The sequence below is a fragment of the Hemibagrus wyckioides genome, linkage group LG23, assembly GCF_019097595.1.
Source record: "Hemibagrus wyckioides isolate EC202008001 linkage group LG23, SWU_Hwy_1.0, whole genome shotgun sequence".
Taxonomy (NCBI): domain Eukaryota; kingdom Metazoa; phylum Chordata; class Actinopteri; order Siluriformes; family Bagridae; genus Hemibagrus; species Hemibagrus wyckioides.
In genome coordinates this window covers 9,789,920-9,814,260 of record NC_080732.1, presented here as the reverse complement: position 1 = coordinate 9,814,260, position 24,341 = coordinate 9,789,920, and the positions used below count along the sequence as shown (strand labels likewise).

Sequence of the window (24,341 nt, the reverse complement as noted above, 5' to 3'; positions counted from 1 at the left end):
TTTGTAAAAGTCAATTTATGAAGTCTAGATGGTAGACCTGCCTTTATAGAATAAAACTGGGCCGTCTGTCTGTTTTCGTTATGGCTAGCTAGATATGCAGAGTGTCATTAGCTAGATTATATTATTATTATCCTACCTCCTTTTTTTTTAACTGTCCCTCATTTTTCAGCGATGCAAAATAGTCTGCCTAGCAGTACATATCTTCATGATCAAAGCTGTCTGTGGTCTTCTAGTCAAACAACAGTAATCGAGACAGTTATTCTTTAACAATTTGTGCAACAGAGCGAAGCTTTTAGTATTTTTTATCTGATTTATTAACACATCAATAAAGTTACAACATAAATTACTTTAACACATGTTTCTTTTGATCATGGTATATTTTGATGATCATAAATATTTTGTGTGGGGTGTAACAGCTAGTGTTGTTTATTGGGGATAGTTAAAATTGACTCAGGATTAGAATTTGGTTGCTTTCTAGAGTAATGTTTCCTAACATTAATATGTACCGACACTTGGGGGCGAAATACTTCAGTTTGCCTTTCTCGCCACAATATTACCACCAGTGAAGAAAAATACAGCGGCCACTAGGTGAGGAAAATGGCCGACGTGGAAATGGACTTACAAAGGTATAGGTTGAATAATAGGTGAGCTCTCAAGGTTGTAAAATGGTTGTTTTATTTGTTGCAAGAATATTTGGGTGAATTGTGAAGGTATTTTTTCATCTCATAAATATAGCTGTTTTCCTATCAGTTATTGCAAGCTAACGTGAATGTGTTAGCTAGCTAGTTAGCTTATGTTGCTACATAACTAATGTTAGCAGATTTCATACAACCTCAATTAAAGTGGCGGGTAGTTTAATAGTTGGATGTTGCAACAGATGTAATATCTTGTCTGCAGGTTATTCACATAAAATATTATGTTCTGATATGTTCCAATTCCTAAGGATATTCATCAAAATATAACTAAGTCTACACATAGTGTTTTATTAACACATTTCGGCGTTAGTTTGCGGACTGTCTAGCTAATGGCGCTCGCTAGCTAATGCTAATGTATAGCCTACATGGTATTGCAAATACCATGTATTTGTACAGGGTGTTTCTTCGATTTGTGCCGACTGTTTCTGTATTAGGATATGGAACAAACGATCAGTTAAAGAAAGAGTATGGGCAAAAATTCGATGCATATACTCTATATGTTGGACATTAAGATTTTTTTGTTTGTAACAGTAAAGAAGATTTGGAGAGTTCACAGAAGAGTGGAAATGAAAACAGTGAAATTTCTGAAGAGGACAGGGGGGAGGAGGAAGGTGCAGAGGTAAATGGAGGGAACCAAGATGAAACTTCCAAACATCATAGCAGCAGCAGCAAACACAAGAAAAAGAAACACAAGCACCGCAGTAAGCACAAAAAGCATAAACGTACATCAGAGGAAGAGAAGGCACGTAAGCGCAAACACAAGCATAAACATAAGAAGCACAGACGCAAAGAGGGTGTATTGCCCTCCTTGGGAACCATTGACAGGAAGGCTGACAATGCCTCCCCTTCTTCTGAGAACCCAAATATGGATGACCGGGCTCTGCTAGAGGACTTGGAGAAGCAGAGAGCTCTTATCAAAGCTGAGCTGGATAGCCAGCTGATTGAAGGTAAGGTTCAGTCAGGAATGGGCCTCATCCTGCAGGGCTATAACTCAGGCTCTGAGGAAGATGGAGAGGGACGGAGGCCCCCTAATGGAGATCAGTGCCACAAAGGAAGTGGGGGTAAAACCCGATCACCAAGGGACCGTAATGATAGGGGTGGTAAAACCAGACGTGACTCGCCAGATATTAAAACCAACACAAAACGCCACAGCCGATCTAGAGAGAGAGATAGAGCGGCAAGGGAAAGCAGAGGGTGCCGGCTGGGTAATAGTGGGAAAGAGACGAAGGAGTGCAGCAGATCCAAAGACAGGAAGAGTTCACAGAGCCAGAATCGATCTCATGAGAGGGTAAAGAAATCACAGTCTCCATCCAGCAAAAGGTGCTCAGCAGAAAGAAAAATAGATCAAAAGGGGTGCTCAGCAGAGGAAAAGGAGGCTAGAGCAGAAAGCCACCCTTCTCCACATGCAGAGGAAAAAAGGACTACTCAGGAGCAGGGCAGGCAGCGATCAGGTTCACCAGCACACTCGCACAATCAGAGGTCTCATTCCAGAGATGGCTACGCAGAGGCAGACAGGGACAAGAGGCCCTGCAAATCGCCATCCAAGGATGCCTCATCAGGAAAGGAGAACCGCTCACCGTGTCACAGACGGGCATCAAGTCCACGGCACCGCTGTAGTTCTTCCACCCACCAGAGGGAGCGCCAGTTCCATCCGGCAGCATCATCAGGATCCAAACAGAGCTATTCTCCTTCCAGAAACTGGTCCCCTGTAAGGAGGGGCCACAGCCACTCAGCTGATCGCAGAAGAGACTCGCCATCTAGGTATCATACTTTTTTTTTTGCCCACAATAAAGTCTTTATATGATGTGTAGCATGATTAAACTTGCACAGTGATCTGTTTAAACATATGTAATCAGAACTTCAGTTGCCAAATGGTTTCAGACAGTTGCCAAATGGTTCACATGAAAAAGGTCTGCACCAAGAGCATTTTATTTCCTGCTTCTGGCCATCAAGTCATGTGATTGGTTAAATTGTAAGACATATGACATGTTACAGAGGTGAAAAAATGCTTTAAAATTTTGGTCATGTAGTAGTGGTGCCCTCAGAATTCTGCAGGAGACACTTGATACTGCTTAAACTTTTAAACAAGTATAACCTTTTGCAAAGTATGCACTAATACAGTTTATTAATGTGTTCATTAGCCCTTTTATCCAAAAGATTGTTTTTAAATATAGCTCATTATGAACTTTTATTAAATAAGTAACAAGACCTTGTTCACCCCTTACATGTGTTCTTTAAAATACAATATTATCAGTCAAATGACAAATCTACGATTTTTTACTCTTAAAATTTACTTTTACGTTAAAAATTAATTAAATTAAGAAAATAGTAATATCAAGACAATTTTATTTGATAGTATAGGTATAATGTTACATTAAGAAAAGCCAGCCCAGATAAAGTAACTAGTGTAAACAGCCTTACAAGTACCAGGTCATTTCAGTGGTTTGTTTCCCCCACTTCTTTTTATATTTTTAAATAAATATGTCAGAGGTGTTTTTGATAAATCCACTGATTGAGTCCATTTTGGAGCATGTGAACAAAAAAAAGAATTTTTTTGCTTTTTTTTCTGAATGATAGTGGAATATCTCTATCTCCTTTAGGAAACGTTCCCGTGTAGATGGGACTGGAAGGACTAGCCCAGCACGACGAAGGGTCAGTCGCTCACCACTCAGACGAAAGTCTTTGTCACCACGACGACAGACACGGCCCTCACCGAGAAGGCGGAGTCGATCTCCTTTTAGGCGAAGGTTAGTGAGTGATAGTGTAGGAGTCTTGATTCTCTACTAGTCACTGTTGTTTACAAACAGTTTAAGCTTGGAGGGCAATGTAGTTCTCACACTATAGCTATTGGTGCTTTTCAGGTCTGGTGAGAGAGAGAGGTTTGGCCACACCAGGGTTCGTCGCTCCACATCCAGAGAACGTGAGCGCAGAAGGAGGCGAAGTCGAGACGAGGACAAATACAAGGGGAGTCTGTCAGAGGGCATGAAGGTTGATCAAGATTCGTCCTCTGACGATGTGTGAGTAGAAGTTGTCTGTTGGACGACTATGGAGCTATACTCTATACTATATGGTTACATTGCACTTCAATCTTTATTTTGAAACTCTGTGGTAACTGGTACCATAAAACACAATTTGAATATCAACATCTTGAGTGCCATCAAAATAATGGCTATTCCTGTCAGTCCCTTTTTTCCTGAAATGCTTTTTTCCTCATTGTTGGGTAATTGAACTGGAAGTGTAGAGAAAATCGGGTCAAGTTGTGTTTGCTGGTATTGGTCATTATGTATAATTGATTTTACTGTGTTCAGAATGGAAGATTTTGATGCTGAAGAGGAGGATGAGGAGGCTCTGATTGAAAAGCGACGGCAGCAGCGACTGGCTATAATGCAGGTTGGGTTATCACCATATTTTCCATTTAAATAAAAGTGATCATTTTCATTCTGCAATCTGCTGACTTCAGCAAATTCACTTGTTTCCAACACTGATTTGAATGACAATACCATCTCCATTAGAAATACAGGGCAGTAAACGAGGATAGCAACATGGGCTCAATGGCATCAGAGCCAAACAGTCCCCAGAGTAGCACACGCAGTCGCTCTGCCTCACCAGACGACATCCTGGAGCGTGCTGCTGCTGATGTTAAGGAGTATGAGCGTGAAAATGTGAACACTTTTGAGGCCAATGTGAAGGCCAAGCAGAACCTCATTGCCCAGGAGAAAGAGGGTGAGTATGTGCTCCTTCACAGCTTAGAGAAGGTATGTGGTTGGTTTATTTAGGGTGTTTTTTTTTGTTTCTCCCTGCTAATTTTGAGGATAATTGTAGTTTTAGGAACTTTGAACATTCTAGGTAGGCATTAGTGAGTGTGTACTAGTAGGGTTTATTTTGGCACCTTTACTTATATTGCACTGTAGAGTTCTTTGTGAAAATACATAAACTGCTCATAGTTAAAAAAAAACACACACAGAATACAGTAAACTCCCATATGCCCAAATCAGAAATACCACGCTTGCCAGAACATTGATAAAATGCAAAGAGCAGCTTACAACTTCTTGGTGAGTGAGATATACTAAATAGATAACCTTATTGCCTTACTTGAGAATAGTTAAGTCTTACCTGTTTCATTTTGGTTTATGATGATAATTATGGGGAAATGTCGGTGAATCAGTACACCTTAAAGTAAAGGGAGATTCTGTTGTCTTGTGCTTTTATTTACCATGCTTTATCAAAATTTGTGGATTAAAATTTTTTGTTGTAAACGATTGATTTTGATTAGCCACAGCTTAGAGAGTCACTACAGTAGCTGATTGTTACTATAAATGAAAATGACAAATATTTGATACAACAGGTCTCTTAATTTATTCAGATGAACTCTGTAGATTAGAAATTGAAGTGGATATTAAATTAACTGATTCAAAGTTCTTTTTTTGTGTACCATTTCTTTTTTCATAGGTTATTTTATAGTCAAGGTCTCCCTACTATATATCTAATTGCACATAATTGAATATCTAATTGTTTATCATTTTTAATTTTATGATTGTATATACATAGTCAATGTAAAAGTTCTGCTTTTTGCTCACCAGGAACCAACACAAAGAAATCCTCTGCCCCTGATATGTTTACAGAATCGGATGACATGTTTGCTGCAGATTTTGATGCAAGTATTTCGGGAAAGAAAACAAATACATACTGCTTTTCCACAACAGGTGACTGTATGAACATTGTTCAGAGACACTCTTGTTTATTCTTTTTTTTGTGTGTGTGTACCACAGAGCGCCAGGCTCAGGGCTGTTGGAGTTGGCAAAGATTTTAAGGAAAACCCAAATCTCAGAGACAACTGGACTGATGCTGAAGGATACTATCGTAAGTGTTGTTCCTTGTTTAAGAAATTGAATGGCTAGTTTTTTGCAGCTGGTAAGTAAAAGAAATGCAGACTTCTTATAATTATAAAATCACACACTAATATCAGCATGCTTGTCTTTGTGTGTTTTTTTGTTTTTTATTTTCTCCCCTCTGTGTTCTTTTGGGTTTGAATGCAATTCTTCTAAACTAAATACATTATATATTGCATTTTCCTATTTGGTTAACCAGGTGTGAACATTGGTGAGACGCTGGATAAGCGCTACGATGTCTATGGTTACACAGGGCAGGGAGTATTCAGCAATGTTGTCCGAGCCAGAGACATTGCCCGTGCTGGCCAAGAGGTGGCAGTCAAGATCATCCGCAACAACGAGCTCATGTGAATGCACAGTAATTTATCATTATTTATAAACAGGAGTGGGGGATCTGGCAAAAATCAAGTTTTTTTAGGCTTGCAAAATATATATATTTTTTTCCAAGTAGGATTTTCTTACTGAACTGAGCGACCAGGTTTTTTTTTTTCCCAATTGATGGAAATCTGCAAGGAAAATCACCATGTCTGTTTCGCACTGGATGTGTGAGCTCCATGTGAGACATTCTAAAAACACTTGGCGTAAACTCTTAAGTTAATGTGCTAAACAGTGACCAGGGATGACCAGGGAATTTTCTCCCATTTCTCTCATTGTAAACACTCTCTACTGCTAAATATTTTCCCTATACTTAGATATACCTAGACTTAATGGAAAAAATAAGTAAAAATGTGATTGCTAATAGGGTAAATTATTGTTTATTAAGGACTGCATACTTACAAAACTTCAATTCACAAATTTATGGTTTAAAGTAGGAGAAATTCGGAGATTCTAGTGGTTTATATTGAAATTTTTTTGAGGCATCATGATGACCTTAACCAAACAGTCTCTCTCTGCTCACAGGCAAAAGACAGGGCTGAAGGAGTTGGAGTTTCTAAAGAAGCTTAATGATGCTGATCCAGATGATAAGTTCCATTGCTTGCGCCTCTTCAGACATTTCTACCACAAGCAACACTTGTGTCTGGTGTTTGAGCCACTTAGGTACCTCATTATAATTGTGCATGTGTATTAGCTTTGAAAAGATCCTGAGGATGTGTTATTGCGTATTTATAGAACACAGCTATTGAATGCTCAAGCTTGTTTGGTGTGCATTATTTTTATGTCAGCATAGCTTGGACTGTAGTTTTGGCTGTAAATTGATCAAATGTGCTTACTCTATAGCAAGTTATTGTGTCTCCTGTATGCTTGGTGGACACTCCGCATTATCTAGGACTAATAAGAAACTAATCTAAACTAATAAAATATTAAAATAATCTCTCTCTTTCATGTCACCTGCAGTATGAATCTTCGTGAGGTGTTGAAGAAGTATGGAAAAGATGTAGGTCTCCACATTAAAGCTGTTCGCTCATACAGCCAGCAGCTTTTTCTGGCCTTAAAGCTTCTGAAGCGGTGTAATATTCTACATGCTGACATCAAACCTGACAACATATTGGTGAGCTTAATGACCAAGACTCCAGAAAAATCATACACATCACGACTGCTCTTTGTATACTTGTAGACTGTATGAATAAAGGTTTGTGGGCACCTGACAATCGTACTCATTTGATTCCAAATTTGGCCCACCTTTTTGTACACATTGATCATTTGGGCCCCTTAGTTGCAGTGAAAGGGAATCTTACAAAAAGCATACAAAAACATCATACTAGACAATTGTGTGCTTTCATCTTTGTGGCAATAGTTTGGAGATGACCCCTGTAAGGGTGTGATTGTCAGGTGTCCACATAGATTTGGCTGTATAGGGTATTTGGTGCTAAGCTGGTTTAGTTCTTTATTTAAGTCACACTGGTGGCAGATATTTTATTAGCACTATGTGAAATGTACACTACTTCCATACCATGGAAGTAGACCTTAAAAGGAGCTCTTTGCTGAGCCCTCTGCTGAAAGATGGCATACTTGAGCAATTTCTGGCTGGGAAAAAAAAAAAAAAAACAGAACTCAGAAATAAAGTTCATTGAGAATGTAGACGATCACAAAATATGAGTCAAACGATATGTTTATTATTTATTTAGTAACCATAACCGGTTGAGTGTTTTGTCATTGTCATCTTATAACATGGTGAAACATTTTTATAAAACCAGGATGTTAACTCTTTAGAGTTACTGATTTATTTCTCACCAGTGCTTTACTGTTGCAGGTAAATGAATCAAAGACCATCCTCAAACTTTGTGATTTTGGTTCAGCCTCACATGTGGCTGATAACGACATTACACCTTACTTGGTCAGCAGGTTCTACAGAGCTCCTGAGATCAGTAAGCTCACCTACTCAGTTTCTTTAAATTGTAAAAAAATCAATATATCAATAATAATAATCATAAATGTCTGAATTTTACTGGAAATGGAACTGAAATTTATGCAAGGTGGAACAATATTTGTTTTTCTTCACCTGTAGTCATCGGGAAGCCATATGATTATGCAATTGATATGTGGTCAGTAGGTTGCACTCTGTATGAGCTTTATACAGGAAAGATCTTGTTTCCTGGCTCCTCCAACAACCACATGATCAAACTGGCCATGGATCTTAAAGGAAAGATGCCCAACAAGGTCTGACTTGCACTATGGTTAAACAGTCATGCTGCTTTATATTTTCAGTGCTTGTGATATTTACAGGGTGGCATTTTCTGATACTGCATTTAGCACTTTTATTTCTTTGCTGTCTTCAGATGATTCGGAAAGGTTTGTTTAAAGACCAACACTTCGACCAGAACCTAAACTTTCTGTACATAGAAGTGGATAAAGTGACTGAAAGGGTTTGTTCAAATTCTTAATATACATAATATAATGTATACATTGTGTGGTAAGAGCAATGAAAAGAAACAGTACTGCTACACTGATACTACTTATTGTAAAACATCTGTTAATGTCTAATGCAACTTGCTTATTTATACACCATTATACTCCCCAATACTCATGCATACATTTTTATTTTTTTTTAGGAGAAAGTTACTGTGATGAGCACTATTAACCCCACAAAAGACCTGCTGGCAGACCTGATTGGTGGCCAGAGACTCCCAGAAGAGCAGAGAAAAAAAGTGATGCAGCTGAAGGATCTGCTTGATGGCACCCTGATGTTGGACCCAGCTAAACGCATCAGTATAAATCAAGCCCTGCAGCATTTGTTTATTCAGGACAAGATCTGACCTTTTTCTTGTGTCTGACTTTTTTGCCATTCCACTAGAATTGCAGAGGCCTGCCAGCTTTTATCCTGGATATCCACCATCTTATGAAAGTTTAGTTATGATCCCAGTCTAATGCACATTTTTTTGTTGATTTTGTTAATGGATGGTTAGCAATGTTGGACAAGTTAAGTGGGTGGAGCTGAGCTCTTAAGGAAGCAGATTAACAGATGTAGGGTTCTTAACCACAGCACTGGCTTTGGACTGAACCAACAAACTATATCTTAGAATTTTTGGAACCATTGGAGATATTTTTTCCTTTTTGTTTGGTTTATAAGCATTTCTTGTTCAGCTCATAAACATTCTTTGAATTATCTGGTTTTTATTGTAAGTAATCCAATTACATGTTCACATGAAACTGAGAGCTTTTTTTCTGCTATTGTTAGGTTTTGATTTATCACCTATTTTAATCTGTGGATGTCTGTAAAAACTTAATGGGAACAACAGTAAGGACTGGTTAATCATGATGTTGAATATGCATGCACATATGTAAGCAGTGTGAAACACAAAAGTGGCATTGTTCACATACTTGCCAGCATTACTTATGCACATCTGGAAGATTAAAAGCAACATCCACTAGATCATGTGCCACACATGAAATATTCGAGTCTGACAGGATTTTACGCTGACAATGGTACAGTGTTTTACAAGTTCATATGAGCTATTCTGGGACACATTTCTAACTGAGCAACAGCAAGATGTCAAACACGAGGAACTTGCTGTGAATCAAAAACAGTTTACATTTAAAATAATTTATAAATCTGGAACAGCCACATATTGCTGTGCAAAACACTGATATATTTGAAAGCCACATGAGGTTACTGACATCCACTGGAAGTTTGATAGTGTACTTAGTTATTTATTACTGCACTACATGCAGAATTTGGTGCACTGAATGAACAGGTTCTAGTCCAGACTTTCTAATGACAAAATTTCCTAATTTTTTTTGTTGAGTAGTCTTAATATAGCAGTTCTAGTATAGTATACAGTTATAGTAATTCCTGTGGGATATCTATTAACAGTTTTGGCTAAATATTAAAAGAACCATCTTTATGATTACTGTAGGTGCAATGTCAAGTTCCTTTATATTTTAAATGCAGAATATTTTATTCAAAACCTCTACTTCTAAGAAAAAAAAGTAAAGAAAAGAAATGAGAGAGCATCAAAAACTGAATTGTAGATTAAAAAAACGGATCAGGGCTGTACCATATAACAGTTCCAATATAGTGCTACCAAAATATAGTGCTACCAGTGTATTGCTTCAAATAATTAACATCATAATATTAATATTGTCATATTGCCCAGCCCTTTTCTGGTCTTTATGTACATCCCGGTTTCAGAACAGTATTTTATACTTGGAGTATCTCATTGAATTTAACCAGCAATTAAACCTTAATATCACTCGGATGCATTCCAAGAAGCTATTTGTAAGGTGTATGTACAAAAACGATTTTATCATTATATATCATCCCACCAATTTGCCAATTTCCTAGATCATGTGTGTGAAGCTGCATAAGATTAGTGTTTAAAATTTTGTTTGTCTTTATGTTTTTTGCACAGCCCTGTATTGTAAGATTTTTCTTGGTTATGCTAATATTGTGCAATAGCTGCACAATATTAATTATTGTATTATAACCTATTACACTAGGTGTTTGTACCCTTTATAAATTGAGTAAGGTGTGTTTTTGCAAGTATTCAGCTGTTAGAAAGGGAGTGAGGGAAGATATTTTAATTACATTTGTAGCACTGGCCATAAAGGCCAGTATGGGGCAAAACTCTACACACGATAGAGCCTGTTACTTAATCTCACTGGCAAGGGTTTCATAATTGGGATGCATCCTGACCATGTTTAAGTGTAATTATCCCCTGTAGTGCTTTTTGTAAAGCATGATTTTTCTAATCAAATGTATTATCAAATGATCTTTGAACTTGGCTTTGAACTGGAAAGATTTATGAAATTACAATTTATGAAATTATAATAACCAATGAGTTGCCAATGAAAACATTTATTAAAGAATGATGAGCATTATCATTATTATTATAATGATACACATCAGTAATGGTCACAATGAAAAATGATAATTGAAACATGTAACCAGGGATCTGTTGACCTTTCGTGCTTCAATTCAGTTTCATTTGTAATTGTCATTTTTCATTTGGCCATTTAACAATGGTTGTTGTCAGAAAGGAGATGCACAGAAATCTGGATATAGCATATTAATGAGCAAACCAAGGGTGACAAGAGCACATCCTCTTCTGGGTTATAAATTTCTTCTGTAGCTGTATACTATAGAGCAGTGTTAAGATGCTATGTTAAAGAATACATCTGCTAAAAATTCAATCACACAATAGGCATCATCATAAGATATAATAACTGGTACAGTGGTTTTGAAGCAGTGCAGTAAATTGGCTATAGACAAAAATTTACAACCAAATTCTTCAAATGGTTCTAATGCTGATACAGCACCCTGTGCAAAGAAGAGCATAAATCTATACTTAGCAGACAATACACTAACAAATATATCACTGTAATCAATTGCCATGTAGATAAACAGTACAATAACAGTACAAGCTTACTGTTAATTTTACAGTTCTCCTACTGTTATCTATTTTACAGTACGTTACTATAATAATACTAAATACATTACTGTATTTTCTTGATTTCACTGTAGACTACTGGTAGCAGGGATGCCAGTACATTACAGTTTTTTCGACAGTATTACTGTTATAACACCATGTACTAATACACAATATAGTGCTGTACTTTATTGCAGTAACAATGGTATACCATCATAATCCAAATACTGTACAATGTACTCATTTTTGTAAATAGACCATATTAACAGCTGCATTGTTGATACTATGAATTCAGCACTGTCTAACCTTGATTAGCAGCATTATTGTGATATTCTATACAAAATATTTTAACAGTAAGTCCGATATGCTAGAGGGTGCTGTTGCCAGAGCACTTCTGTGTAATGAAGATTTAAACCATTCTCATTCCAACAAAGTATTGTCAGTTTACCTGCGATTCTAAGCCGTTTCATTGTTTTGCCTTGCTTGCCATTTGTGTTCGTCTCTGCTCACCTTTCACAGATTATTCGAGTTTTGGATTTGTTTGTTGTGCTTTTTGCTTTTCTTGGTTTATGGCCTCTTTGCCTGCTTTTTGGTATGCTGATTTACTGTCTGCCGATTTGGTTTTGTTTGTCCTGTGTGTTTTTTCTAATAAACCCAGCAAATGGATTCATCATTTGCTGCATCAGCCGCTTCATTACAAATATACTGAATGATTCGGTTAACTAAAATGCAGCTATTTAAAATTATATGGAAAAGAAGAGACTTAGAAAATATAAAAATGAACAATGTAACTCAACATTTATTTTAAATAGGCAGCACCAACAGCACTTTCTTCTCTTCTTTTCTTTTTTTCTAGCAAACTAAATTGTGTAAAATCTAGCCAGTCAAATTTGTATATGATACAGAAAACAGTGGCAAGACACATCATCCCTTCAAACTAGAGCAACAGTCTTAGCTTAACTCAGTTGATCAAGACACAGAATATTTAAATGAACGTAAACTGATATTTTCAAATAAAGAGAAGCTCCAACTCATTTCAGATTCTATCTGATCAAAGGTCTACTGACCGTTTTATACAAAGTGACCTTAAAAGGCAACACTGAACATATACAAGAACACCTGTCATGGAACATGTGAACATATTCCCTTCTGGTTGACATAAACAATAGTTTTTCTTCCCTGTTCTACAGCATAATACTCACATTTCTAGGAGAGTGACAGTTAAGAATTTTATGTTAAAGATAACATTTTTGCAACAATTTAAAAATATTTTTGCAAGAGTACAAATAATTGCAACAGGAAAATGATTACATATGAATTCAAGTGCTGGGAACCACACAGAAAACGAATGCTAACTAAAGGCTTGGCAAATAAGTAATGGATTAGTAATTAGTAATAGTAGTAATTAGTAGATTAGTAATAATTTCATCATTACTTCAAATTTGATTAATACTTGTTTATTAAAATACTGTTTTATTAAAATCATGGTTTAATTTATTCCAAAACTGTCTAGGGTTATTAAAATCCTGAGAAAATGTATCTTTGTAACAGCTGGATTTAGCATTTCTTGTTTTCATTTTACATAAATTCCTCAATTGTCTGTAGTTTTCCCAATCAGCACAGTTCTAATATAATGATATTTGGCCCAGGCTTTAACCCTTTGCTTGAAGAGGTTAATCAGATATGAACGGATCCAGTTCTCTAATTGTTCTCATGGTGGAATGTTTATCAATTACACTACCCAGAAATCTATCCCAGGTGACATCAATTAAGTATTGAATAAAACAATTTACATTCACATTTTACATTGTCTCATTTTTTACATGTTTAGGAAAAAACTTTAAATTTTAATTTTCCAAATAGAAAATATAAGAGTGGTCACTTAGAGTCTTGCATAGCACCAGAATGAATGAGTGACACTTATCCAGCCTAACAACAATAAACACCAGTAACCAGCTCAAGTAGGTTCATTATTTTATTAAGTGAGAGTTACACTACCAAATAAATTGCTATCAATGTAAGATGCGCGGTCAAGCCAATTGCAGTTGAAATCACCCAAGATAATCATTTCATTATGCCTCTCAAGAGAAGCCCAAAATTCTATGACCCAGTACAGGTTGGGACGCACAGTGTGAGAAACATCTAGGGGTTATACACTGATCAGGCATAACATTATGACCACTGACAGGTGCCGTTAAATAACCTGTTAGTGGGTTGGATATATTAGGCAACAAGTGTCCTCAAAGTTGATGTGTAAGAAGCAGGGGCAATGGCCAAGTGTAAGGATTTGAGCTAGTTTGACAAGGACCAAATTGTGATGTCTAGATGACTGGATCAGAGCATGTCCAAAACTGCAGCTTGGCAGCAAAAGGGGGACCAGCACAATATTAGGCAGGTGTATATAGGTAGTGGAACAGAACATGTACAGTACTGTTTCAGTCAAATTTTGTATTTTCTCCCAGTCAAAATTAAAAAGTATTACTATTAACCTATAAACCACTCAAAGGTCTTACTACGATATACATGAACATTATATTCCGCCCTCAATCAGAAGGTGCAGGCTATTTGATGGTACGTCTAATAGTGATGGCTACAGCGGAGGGCACTTTTGCACTCATGTCTACAACAGTTCACAATTGCACTTTTTTGTACACAGTTATATAAGGGGAATTATTTTCTAATCACACTATGCATTGTCATCGAGATGATGTTGGTTTTCTCTTGAGTCTGGTACAGTTCAAGTTTTCCTTGCCACCATTGTCTCCAGCTTGCTCATTAGAGATACATTTAAAATTTAGAAATTTAGAATTTGCATATTCTGCTTTGTGACATTTCCCTTTGTGTTAAAAGCAGTATAGAAATAAAATTAAAGTAAAGTGAATCCTGAACACTACTTGTCAGTGAGTTGAAGGATTTGGAAGAAAATGGAATAGTTTTTCTAATCTACCTAATCTTACCTAGTCTTACCTACAGGTGCACCATAGTACTGTTCTACCTACTTGATTAGTTCAAGACCTTTTTGAAGGTGTCATTTCATATGATAATGCAACATACATTTGAGAGAAAGTAATAGAGAAACCAAAAGCCCAGTTTGAGATTTCATGTGAAAGAACTGAGAGCGGGAGATCCATCCAGTTTTGGCTCTTTCTTGTAGTAATGCTTTAGTCCTTAATGGTCCTATTCTTTCTTTCTGCTGTCCCTGAACTTTGCAGATGGTAGGGAATGTGAAAATTCCACTGAAAGTTAAGATATTGACAGAGATTCTGAGTCGCTGTGGATGTTAAAGGTGAATTACTATCGCTGTCAATTGATTGTGCAATACTATACCTAGCTATGATTTCCATTGGCAGGGATTTTGACACATAACAGGTGGCATGTGTGTGTGAAGTCAGTCTGTAAAGCAGGGGTGTCCAATCTTATCTGCAAAGGGCCGGTGTGGGTGCAGGTTTTCATTCCAACCGAGCAGAAGCCACACCTGAGTCTACTGAAAGCCAAGATCAATCGATTAGATTTGAACACCATTTCTGTTATTGGTTTAATGGAGTAAGGGTAACCCTTGACAAGAAGGATGAAGAAATAGGCTTTGTGAGGCTTGTGAAGCAATAGCATTCTTAGTTTGGCAAGTCTTATTGAAGTAGCTAAACAAGCAGCATTAGGACATTCTAGCATCTTAGTTGTCATAGAACCAGAAGATGAATCTTCTGCAGAAGGAGATTTAGCCTCATTTAACCTTGAAGCGTCCAACATGGCTCGATTTGTGTTAAAATGACTATATTCATTCTCTTGTCAGTGATCTGCAGTTTCCTATGGTGTTAGCCCAGAAGAAATTCTGCTGCAGAACAGACACATCAGTCTAGCCAGTATAACAAGAAGGACAAGAGACTACCTTTGTTGGTTGATGATCAGGTTTTTCTCACTAACCAGGATTGTAGACCCAATAAATGCCTTGCCAATAAATGGGAGCCTATCATGTATACCAGGGCTGGGCAATTAATTTCTACAGGGGGGCACATAACAAATATGAACTGTGTTGGAGGGCCGAACCAACGATAACTTGAACTTAATTCTGCTCATTATTAATTTTCTCCCATTCTAAAAAGCAATAAATTATATATTTTGATTAGCTGCTACTGGTAATCAGAAGAATAAGGATATTCTGTAAATATTTATGTAAATTTATGAATTGTTGTGTAGGTCAAAGAGGAAAATGATCCTATCGAAGTAATAAACAGTTTAAAACAAAAACAATCATTGCATCACTGTTTCATTTTATTTTTAACTTGTTAATCTTCACAAATACTGAAAAGATGTTTTGCATTATTTTAAAGATAAGCAACTGCTCAACTTCATTCAAAAAGCAATAAGTGCTTGTTTTCAGTTCATTTTACTTGTTCAGTGAGAAAAATCCAGTCTGCCAGCTCTTCCGTGATTTTGAAGTCTGCAGTGATCCCACGTAAGAAGATGAGTAGCTGGGCAGTGTCATGTAAATCGCAGCTCTCATTCAGGGACAGTGAAAAATGGTCAAAGTTGACCACTCTCTTCCTCAGCTGAAGCTCCAGATTTCCCGCGATGTCCTCAACCCTTCTCGTTACAGTGCGTTGGGAGAGGGGCACGTTCTCGAATGCTCCCTTTTTCTCTGGGCATATCAGGGCAGCAGAGTCCACCATACACTCCTTAAACTCTCCGTCAGAAAATGGTTTACATTTCTAGCGATTTTGTGAGATATGACATAACTTGTCTTGACAGCTACATCTCTGGGTGTGGGAGGTTTTGTAAAAAGTCCTTGTCAGGTTTGCAGCATGGCTAGCATAGCCTCCGACTCCTTTGCGCTCTCTTCTTCAGACAAGTTCTTGTATTTCTCCTCGTGTCTGGTCACGTAGTGGCGATTCAGATTGTAATCTTTGAACACAGCGACCTGTGTACCACTGTGTAACTAAGCACACGGCTTTACCTTTGATTTCTGTAAATAAATATTTTGCAGTCCATGTCTTGTTGAAAACAAGCAACACAGTTGTATTGCGTGCACGGCATAAATACTTGTTCATTTATGTTTATGACTGACTTAACGCGGGCCAGACAGGGACGTCCAAAGGGCCGGATGTGGCCCGCGGGCCGTAAAATGCCCAGGTCTGATGTATACTGTTGTTGCTTCCAACCCAGCCTTCATGACAAGATTCATAACAGATCGGGTAATGAGTGTGTGGTGCATCAGAATTTCCTGTTGCCAGTTAACTTTCTCCCTTTGCCCATTACAGTGGGTGATCCTTCTGTTGTTGGAAGTGTGTGAGATAGTCCTGTCCTGCACTAGCCCAATCCGCATGTGATGCGATTGAGTCAGTAGTACTGTCAGTGATGATTTGTTATGTGTGGAGCCTATGTATGACATTTTTCATTTAACTGTTTGTGATAGTGCTTATACTTCTTCTTGGGTTGTGTCTTGTCCTGCTCCATCTTTCTCCAATATACAAGCTGATATACCTGTTGTTTTCCACCTGCTGTTTCAGGTCCTGCAAGTTCATGTGATCTGATGATTGACAATGATCTCAGCACTCACTACACTACTAGGCTTGGCAGAGCTATTAAGGCTGTACACTAATCAAGTCAATGTTTAAGATGATTTATTGTATTAGAGTGTTTAATAATACTGTCTGAGTATCATTTCCTGCAATTTCTTGTGTAACCTTTTTTAATACTTGTTGTAACTCGTATAGATATTATACTGTTAAATGTGTATAGAATTACAAAATTACACAAACCTACACACTTAAGTGGTGTTTGGGTGAGTGCTTTCCTTTAATGGTTATGGCTCTATAGAATTTCCTGTTCTGGCTCCACCTTTTCCCTTTCCATCATGTGACTGTATGGGGAAGTTGGTTTAATCTGTGATCTTAATAATCTTATTTATCTTATTTTATCTTTATATTGTTTATCACTTCTGTGTCTTTATTTTTATCTTAACTTGTGTTTAATATTATTTTTATTAATTGTGTTTATATTTTTGCAGTTTCACCCCTTTTGAGTTTTTTACCCTTTATCCAAATCTGGAAATTGGAGCACATAGTAATTATTTTTGTCAGGCCATGGAATAAAATTTTTTAGGTGACCGAATGTCTTCAGAGCAGTGTCTGTTCGTCCAAGGTTCTTCAACACAACACAGAAGAAACAGTTTTTAACTGGTTGCCCGAAACCATCTACATCTGTGCAACTGCATAAGTCACTGGGCATTGTAACCACACCAGATACACTCTCCCAATCAGAAAAGCATTGAGGAGTATATATATTTGCAAATGATGTGGTTCAATCGAGTCATATGAAACAACTGGTATTAGTTTTAAGTTACCTAGGTTTATTAATGGTTGTATCTCTAGAGTAGCTTCACTATATTGCCAAAAGTTTTGGGACATCTGCCTTTACATGCAAATTAACTTATATTCAATTCAATTCAATTTATTTTGTATAGCGCCTTTTACAATGAACATTGTCTCAAAGCAGCTTTACAAAAGAAGAAAACAGAGAAAGGGGAGGGGAAAATGAAAAATAATAATAAAAAATAACTAATTAACTAGAAATAAGAATAAATTATTAAATTCTATAATTAGACTATTTTATCCCTAATGAGCAAGCCTGTGGCAACAGTGGCAAGGAAAAACTCCCTGGGATGGAAAGGAAGAAACCTTGAGAGGAACCAGGCTCAGAAGGGAACCCATCCTCATTTGGGTGACACTAAACAGAAAATAATGTAACTTATATGACATTCCATTCTTAATCCATAGGGTTTAATATGGAGTTGGCCCACCCTTTGCATCTATAATAGCTTCAACTCTTCTGGGAAGGCTTTCCACAAGGTTTAGGAGTGTGTTTATGGGAATTTTTGGCCATTCCACTAGAAGCACATTTGTGAGGTCAGGCACTGATGCTGGACGAGAAGACCAGGCTAGCAGTCAAATTTATCCCAAAGGTGATCTGGTTCTGATAGAAAAGTGTCAGAATACACAGTGCATCACAGTTTGTTGCATAATGGGCTGCATAGCTGTCAGGGTGCCCATGATGACCCCTGTGCACCCCCAAAAGCACCAACAATGGTCATGTGAACATCAGAACTGGACCACAGAGCAATGAAAGAAGGTGGCCTGAGCTGTATGTATGTATGTATGTATGTATGTATATATATATATATATATATATATATATATATATATATATATATATATATATATATATATAGCTCTGGAAAAAAATAAGAGACCACTGCAAAATAATCAGTTTCTTATGTTTTTTTTCTTAGAGGTGCATGTATTGAAATGAACAGTTTGTTTCATTTTTTGTGAAATGCTGACAATATTTATCCTAAATTCAAAATATAACTATTTTTATTTAGAGTATATATTTAAAGGAAATGACAACACATCAAAATAACCCAAGATCATGCAGTATTTACTTTAATAACTCAAATAAAACAAAATGCAAATAATTTGTAAATAAATTGTGTTAATGCTTTGGCTAAATAACATTAAGAAATCAGTATTTGGTGAAATAACCCCGATTTGCATGCTTTTTGGCATGCTCTCCACCAGTTTTTCACATTGCTGTTGGGTAACTTTATACCACTCTTTTTGCAAAAAAGCAAACAGCTCAGCTTTGCTTGATGGTTTGTGACCATCCATCTTCCTCTTGATGACATCTCAGAGGTTTTCAATAGGGTTTAAATCTGGAGATTGGGCAGTGGTCTCTTATTATTTTCCCAGAGCTGTATACACAAACATATATAAAAATATAAACAAAAGGGAGAGAAAAGTCAGGAGAATGTAAAAGTGGTTTCCCAAAGAGCATAGCTTTCACCGAATCAAAGCCATGTTTGCATGGCTCTGTCCACTGGACCAGATTTAGGGCTCCCTTTTTAGTGAGATCAGTAGCCTGGCAACATCTGAATAATTGGCCACAAATGCTACAATAATAATCAGTAAGCCATCCTTTTTGGTTTTTGGTTCTCGGGCAGGGTGCAATTCCTATTGTCTCTCAATTTGGGGATGCACCTGCCCATGCCTCAAGTGGAACCCCAGATACTGTACTTCAACTAGTCCAATCATTTCTTTAGATTCACCATGAGTCCCTCCCATCTCAGCAATCTCATTTGATCCATGTTATTGTCAATCATTACTATAGATCCTGACATGAAAGAATTTAGTGCCCTTCATTATCCACAGAGGATCCATCAATGTTCAGTGGAGAATGGTTACTCTGTGCTTTCCTGAATTCAACATCATCTCTCCATGGTCAAAGACAAGATGATGACTCTACACCTGGCTGTTAGCTGTTGTACCTCCACTCTGTATGCTGACTCATCATTTATGCTGATGAGACCCACCACAATCATGTAACTGACTAACTTGATGATTTGGTCCAAGCTGTGCATTGCTGCACAGTCTTAAGTGAGCAGACTGAACATCAGTGGACAGAGCACATAGTGCTGACCTGCCCCAGTACTCAGTGTGGTGGTGTTGGAGATACTGCTCCTGATCCAGACTGACTAAAGAAAGTCCAGGATCCAGTTGCAGAGCATTCATACATATGATGGAGAGTGGTGGCAATGGCCACAGTTGGGATGATAGCAGGGTCTTGATATGCCTCATGACTAGCCTCTTGAAGCACTTCATGACGATGGTTGTGAGTACAATGGGACAACAGTCATTGTGCAGAACACTGAAGACTTCTTTGGCATGGGGAGCATGGTTGTGGTCCTGAAGCATGTTGGAAATAAGGTAGCTGGTCTGCACATCCCCTGAAAACATTTCAAGGAATATTGTCAGTTCCAGCAACCGTCTGTGGGTTAAATCTTTGTAGACAAAGCACCCAGTTGTTTGGAGGGAGGTTGTCTTCCTCACTGCCATGTCTTTCTGTACCTCAGGCATCCCTGTCTCAGTCAGGTGAAGTTGTCTCATAGTTAGTGATGGCCTGGGCTCTGCACAGTATACACTGGGGATGTTTGTGTAAACAACACCCAACACATTCACTTCTTGTTTGAAAGTACATATTCTGATGGACCACTGATTTAAGATTTGAATGGTTGAAATCTCGAATGACAATAAACATTCCATCCTGGGTAAGAATTCTCCAGGTGTCTAAGCATAAGCACTTGGGGGAATGTGCACCTTGACTATGAATACAGTGGTGAATTCTCATAGTAAATAAAATGGTCTGAAACTGTCATAAACACTATCAGCAATAAACAATAATTTGAAACAACCACAGAGTTCTTGCACCATCACAAGGCAAAGTAATTTTCTCTTTGGTCTAAGTGTCCTGCATATGCCTCTTTAACAACCACAAATCAGGTTAGGAAAACACCCCCTCCTCCATTATGGGGCATTGGTCTTGAAAAAGCCCAGGTTTCCATATGCACCAGTACAGATTGGTATTAACAGGCCGAAAGTGTGCCAGGAAAATGTTCCCTACACCACTGCATCACCTCCAACATCCTGGACTTTTGATACAAGGCAGGTTGGGTCCATGGATTCAAGTTGATGCCACCAAATTCAGACTCTACCATCCTAAGAAATTGAGACTCATCAGACAAGGCTATGTTTTTCCAGTCTTCATATCTCAACTGTAATCTAGCCATTGGGGTCACAGTCCAGTGACTTCTGTGCCTGTCCCAAGCCCGGATAAATAGAGAGGGTTGCGTCAGGAAGGGCATCCAGCATAAAACATTGGCAAACTTAATCATGCGAATCGTCAGTACTCTGAATGTTGGTACTATGACAGGGAAAGGCTGATATGATGGAGAGAAGGAAGGTGCATATACTGTGTGTACAGGAGACCAGGTGGAAGGGTAGCAAGGCTCGTAGTATAGGAGCAGGATTCAAGCTGTTTTATTATGGTGTGGATAGTAAGAGAAATGGGGTAGGCTTGGTCCTGAAGGAGGAGTTTGTGAGGAATGTTCTGGAGGTGAACAGAGTGTCAGATAGGGTGATGAGTCTGAAGTTAGCGATTGAAGGGGTGATGAATGTTGTTTGTGGTTATGCCCCACAGGTTGGTTGTTAGTTAGAGTCGAAAGAGAGGTTCTGTAGTGAATTAGATGAGGTGGTAGAGAGTATTCCCATGGGTGAGAGAGTGGTGATAGGAGCAGATTTTAATGGACATGTTGGTGAGGGGAACACAGGTGATGAGGAGGTGATGGGCAAGTTTGGAGTTAAGGAAAGGAACCTTGAAGGGTAGTGGACTTTGCTAAGAGGATGGACGTGGCTGTGGTTAACACTTATTTTCAGAAGAGGGAGGAGCATAGAGTGGAGGTAGGAGCACACAGGTAGACTACATCCTATGTAGAAGATGTAGTTGGATTATTTTATGCTGTCAGGTTTCGTTTTCTAAATCTTTACTTGCATATTGCAGTTAATTGTTCTTTTGTTTTCTCTCGGGAGAAGCCTTTTATTCCGGTTTTCAAACAGCAATCAGAGGAAAACCCTCTCCGGATCTCTTTATTATCTGGATAAATTCACTCAAAGGTCATACAGTATGACTAACTTTCAGCTTGTACAGTGTGTGAGCTGCAGGATGTTTAGTAATTCTTCCTCCTTTATTAGTGTTAATTTTACTTGTGATAAGTGTACGCTAGTTAGCTCTCTGACGGAGAAGATATTAGCTTTAGAGGTGCGCATCCAGACACTAGAGAGGGTTAGTGATAGTGAGAGCAATGTAGTATCTGTAGGAGGAATTCTGGATGCCTTAGGTGGAGTTAGTAACCCCCCAACTCCGGCATTACAGCCCTCACAGCAGGGTGAATGGGTGACGACTCAGCAACATAGTGTGTGTGACCTCACAAATGCGCTTCTGGAAGAATGGTCAAAAATTCCCATAAACACACTCCTAAACCTTGTGGACAGCCTTCCCAGAAGAGTTGAAGCTGTTATAGCTGCAAAGGGTGGATTGACGTCATATTGAACCCTATGGATTAGGAATGGGATGTCACTTAAGTTCATATGCGAGTCAAGGCAAGTGAGCGAATACTTTTGGCAATATAGTGTACCTTACTGCCAAGGGTGTAACTTTGGTTTGAGAAGTGGGGGGACACAAAATAAGGGAAAATATTTTTGATTTGAATCCCATTGCCTGCATTTAAATACATTTAGAGACTATGGTGATCAAGGAAATAATTAAGTTGATTTTAATGATAAATGCTGCCAAAAAGAATAGTAGGCTACTAAACTGTGTATATAAAAAAGATATCTTACTTTCTTTATTGTTTAATAGGGGCCGATCACCAAGACTTGAGAAAATCATCTAATAAAGTCAAAAAAGTTCCATTAATGTTTTTTGTGTGAATAAAATTTAAATAATTTGAGACTCAATTGCCACTGTTAAAATAAAATAAATCACTTGTTGCACAGGACTGGTGTGCAGTCATGTTGGAACAGGAAGGGGTAATCCCCAAACTGTTCCCACAATGTTGGGAGCATGAAATTGTCTAAAATGTCTTGGTATGCTGAAGCATTAAGAGTTCCTTTCACTAGAACTAAGGGGCCGAGCCCAACCCCTGAATTCAATGATTTGGAGGGGTTGTTTGTCAGAAACACATCCACCAAACTGCTGTTTAGAATAGAAAAAGCAAAAAGGCTTTTATCAACTGTGTGTGTTACATCATTATTTTGTAATATCAATTGCAGATAGACAGCAGCAAAATTAATATGGAATTATATGAAAATGTTGATAATTACTTTAATGATTGTCTCTCATGCATAAACAACCACCCTTAGTTTATGAACAAATTAAAATATTTACATTCCTGGTGCTAATTTTCTGTGCAGCACAAATACCTAAAGTAGATCATTTTATGTGTCCAACACTGTATTATAGCAGGTTAGAAACAACCATCTGTAATCCTTACTTCTGTAATCCAAAAGGATGGGGAAATTGATAACACAATAGATACACTACTTATTTGGTGCACAGGATAATAAATATATATATATGAATAAAATAATATAAATATATATAAAATTTATATATGTAGTTATGATCATACTGAGTCTAACATTAAACTAGCATCCAGAGTCTGCTTGTCATACATTGCTGACAGAAAATGTGTGGTTTAAAGTGAACTTTTTTCATGCTACACAGAATCTTCATGAAAATATGATTATCGTGACCTGAGCTAATTTACTGAATCAACCAACTCACATCTCCTTTCTTTCTTTCCATCCATAATGACATCGCTGATTGTGCCACAACCACGATACCTGTTCATTACACCTTCCAGAGAGCGAGTTGTAGTGTGCACGCGACGTTCCAGGATGCGGACGCACGCATCACCACAGGCAGACTCTTTGTGTCCTGCTTGGTCCTGCTCCTCCATGGCGATGATGGTATGCGGTTAAAAAATCATAACAAACAAATTTGAAAAGAGGGGGGGGGCACAAATATGATTTGGAAAAGCAGGGGGGACATGTCCCCCCGTCCCCAGTGGAAATTACACCTTACTGCATTTAACACCACCAAAATAGATCAAATAAATAAATACTGTCGCAGTGTGTTCTTTACAGACTCGAATCAGAGTTTAGCTTTTCCTCAGGGATGCTGTTAAGCTTTTTAATTAAATAATAAGCTCATTTTATAGGTCATTATTATCATTGGTAATTTGTAGCACATTGCTGATTAAAATGTCGGTCGTGCCTCAAAATCAGTTTTGTATAGCCTCAAAAATGATTTCTTTTAACTGTTAAAAGTCCTAGAAGAGCTTAGAACTGGGGGAAAGGCACAGGTTAACTGGGTGAGTTTTTACTAGTAAGAATTACTTTGCAGATATGTACAACTAACATTTTAGCTAGTAACAATATAATATGATATTAGCTATTTTTTCACAAGTGGAAATTATAGAGAAGAGTACCGTTAATAAATATAGTATAGAATGTTTGTTGATGTTTGTAATTTAATTCAACGTATCTGGAAATACATAA

The 24,341-nt window shown here is 37.7% G+C and overlaps 1 protein-coding gene across 2 annotated transcripts; it reads left to right on the top strand.

Moving 5' to 3' along the window:
• The first annotated feature begins 545 nt into the window (after window positions 1-545).
• prpf4bb (pre-mRNA processing factor 4Bb) lies at window positions 546-12,062 on the top strand. Of its 2 annotated transcripts, none has more exons than XM_058376642.1 (15): window positions 546-644; window positions 1,227-2,456; window positions 3,296-3,442; window positions 3,557-3,712; window positions 4,004-4,085; window positions 4,208-4,418; window positions 5,276-5,349; window positions 5,465-5,555; window positions 5,784-5,931; window positions 6,485-6,622; window positions 6,920-7,073; window positions 7,776-7,890; window positions 8,031-8,182; window positions 8,302-8,388; window positions 8,575-12,062. In XM_058376642.1, exons 1-15 carry the CDS (start codon window positions 598-600, stop codon window positions 8,776-8,778), a joined length of 3,036 nt encoding a protein of 1,011 aa, XP_058232625.1. In that variant the 5' UTR covers window positions 546-597; the 3' UTR covers window positions 8,779-12,062. The 2 variants fall into 2 exon arrangements, with proteins under 2 accessions (XP_058232625.1, XP_058232626.1); XM_058376643.1 differs by having other exon boundaries at window positions 565-626.
• The last annotated feature ends 12,279 nt before the right edge of the window (window positions 12,063-24,341 follow it).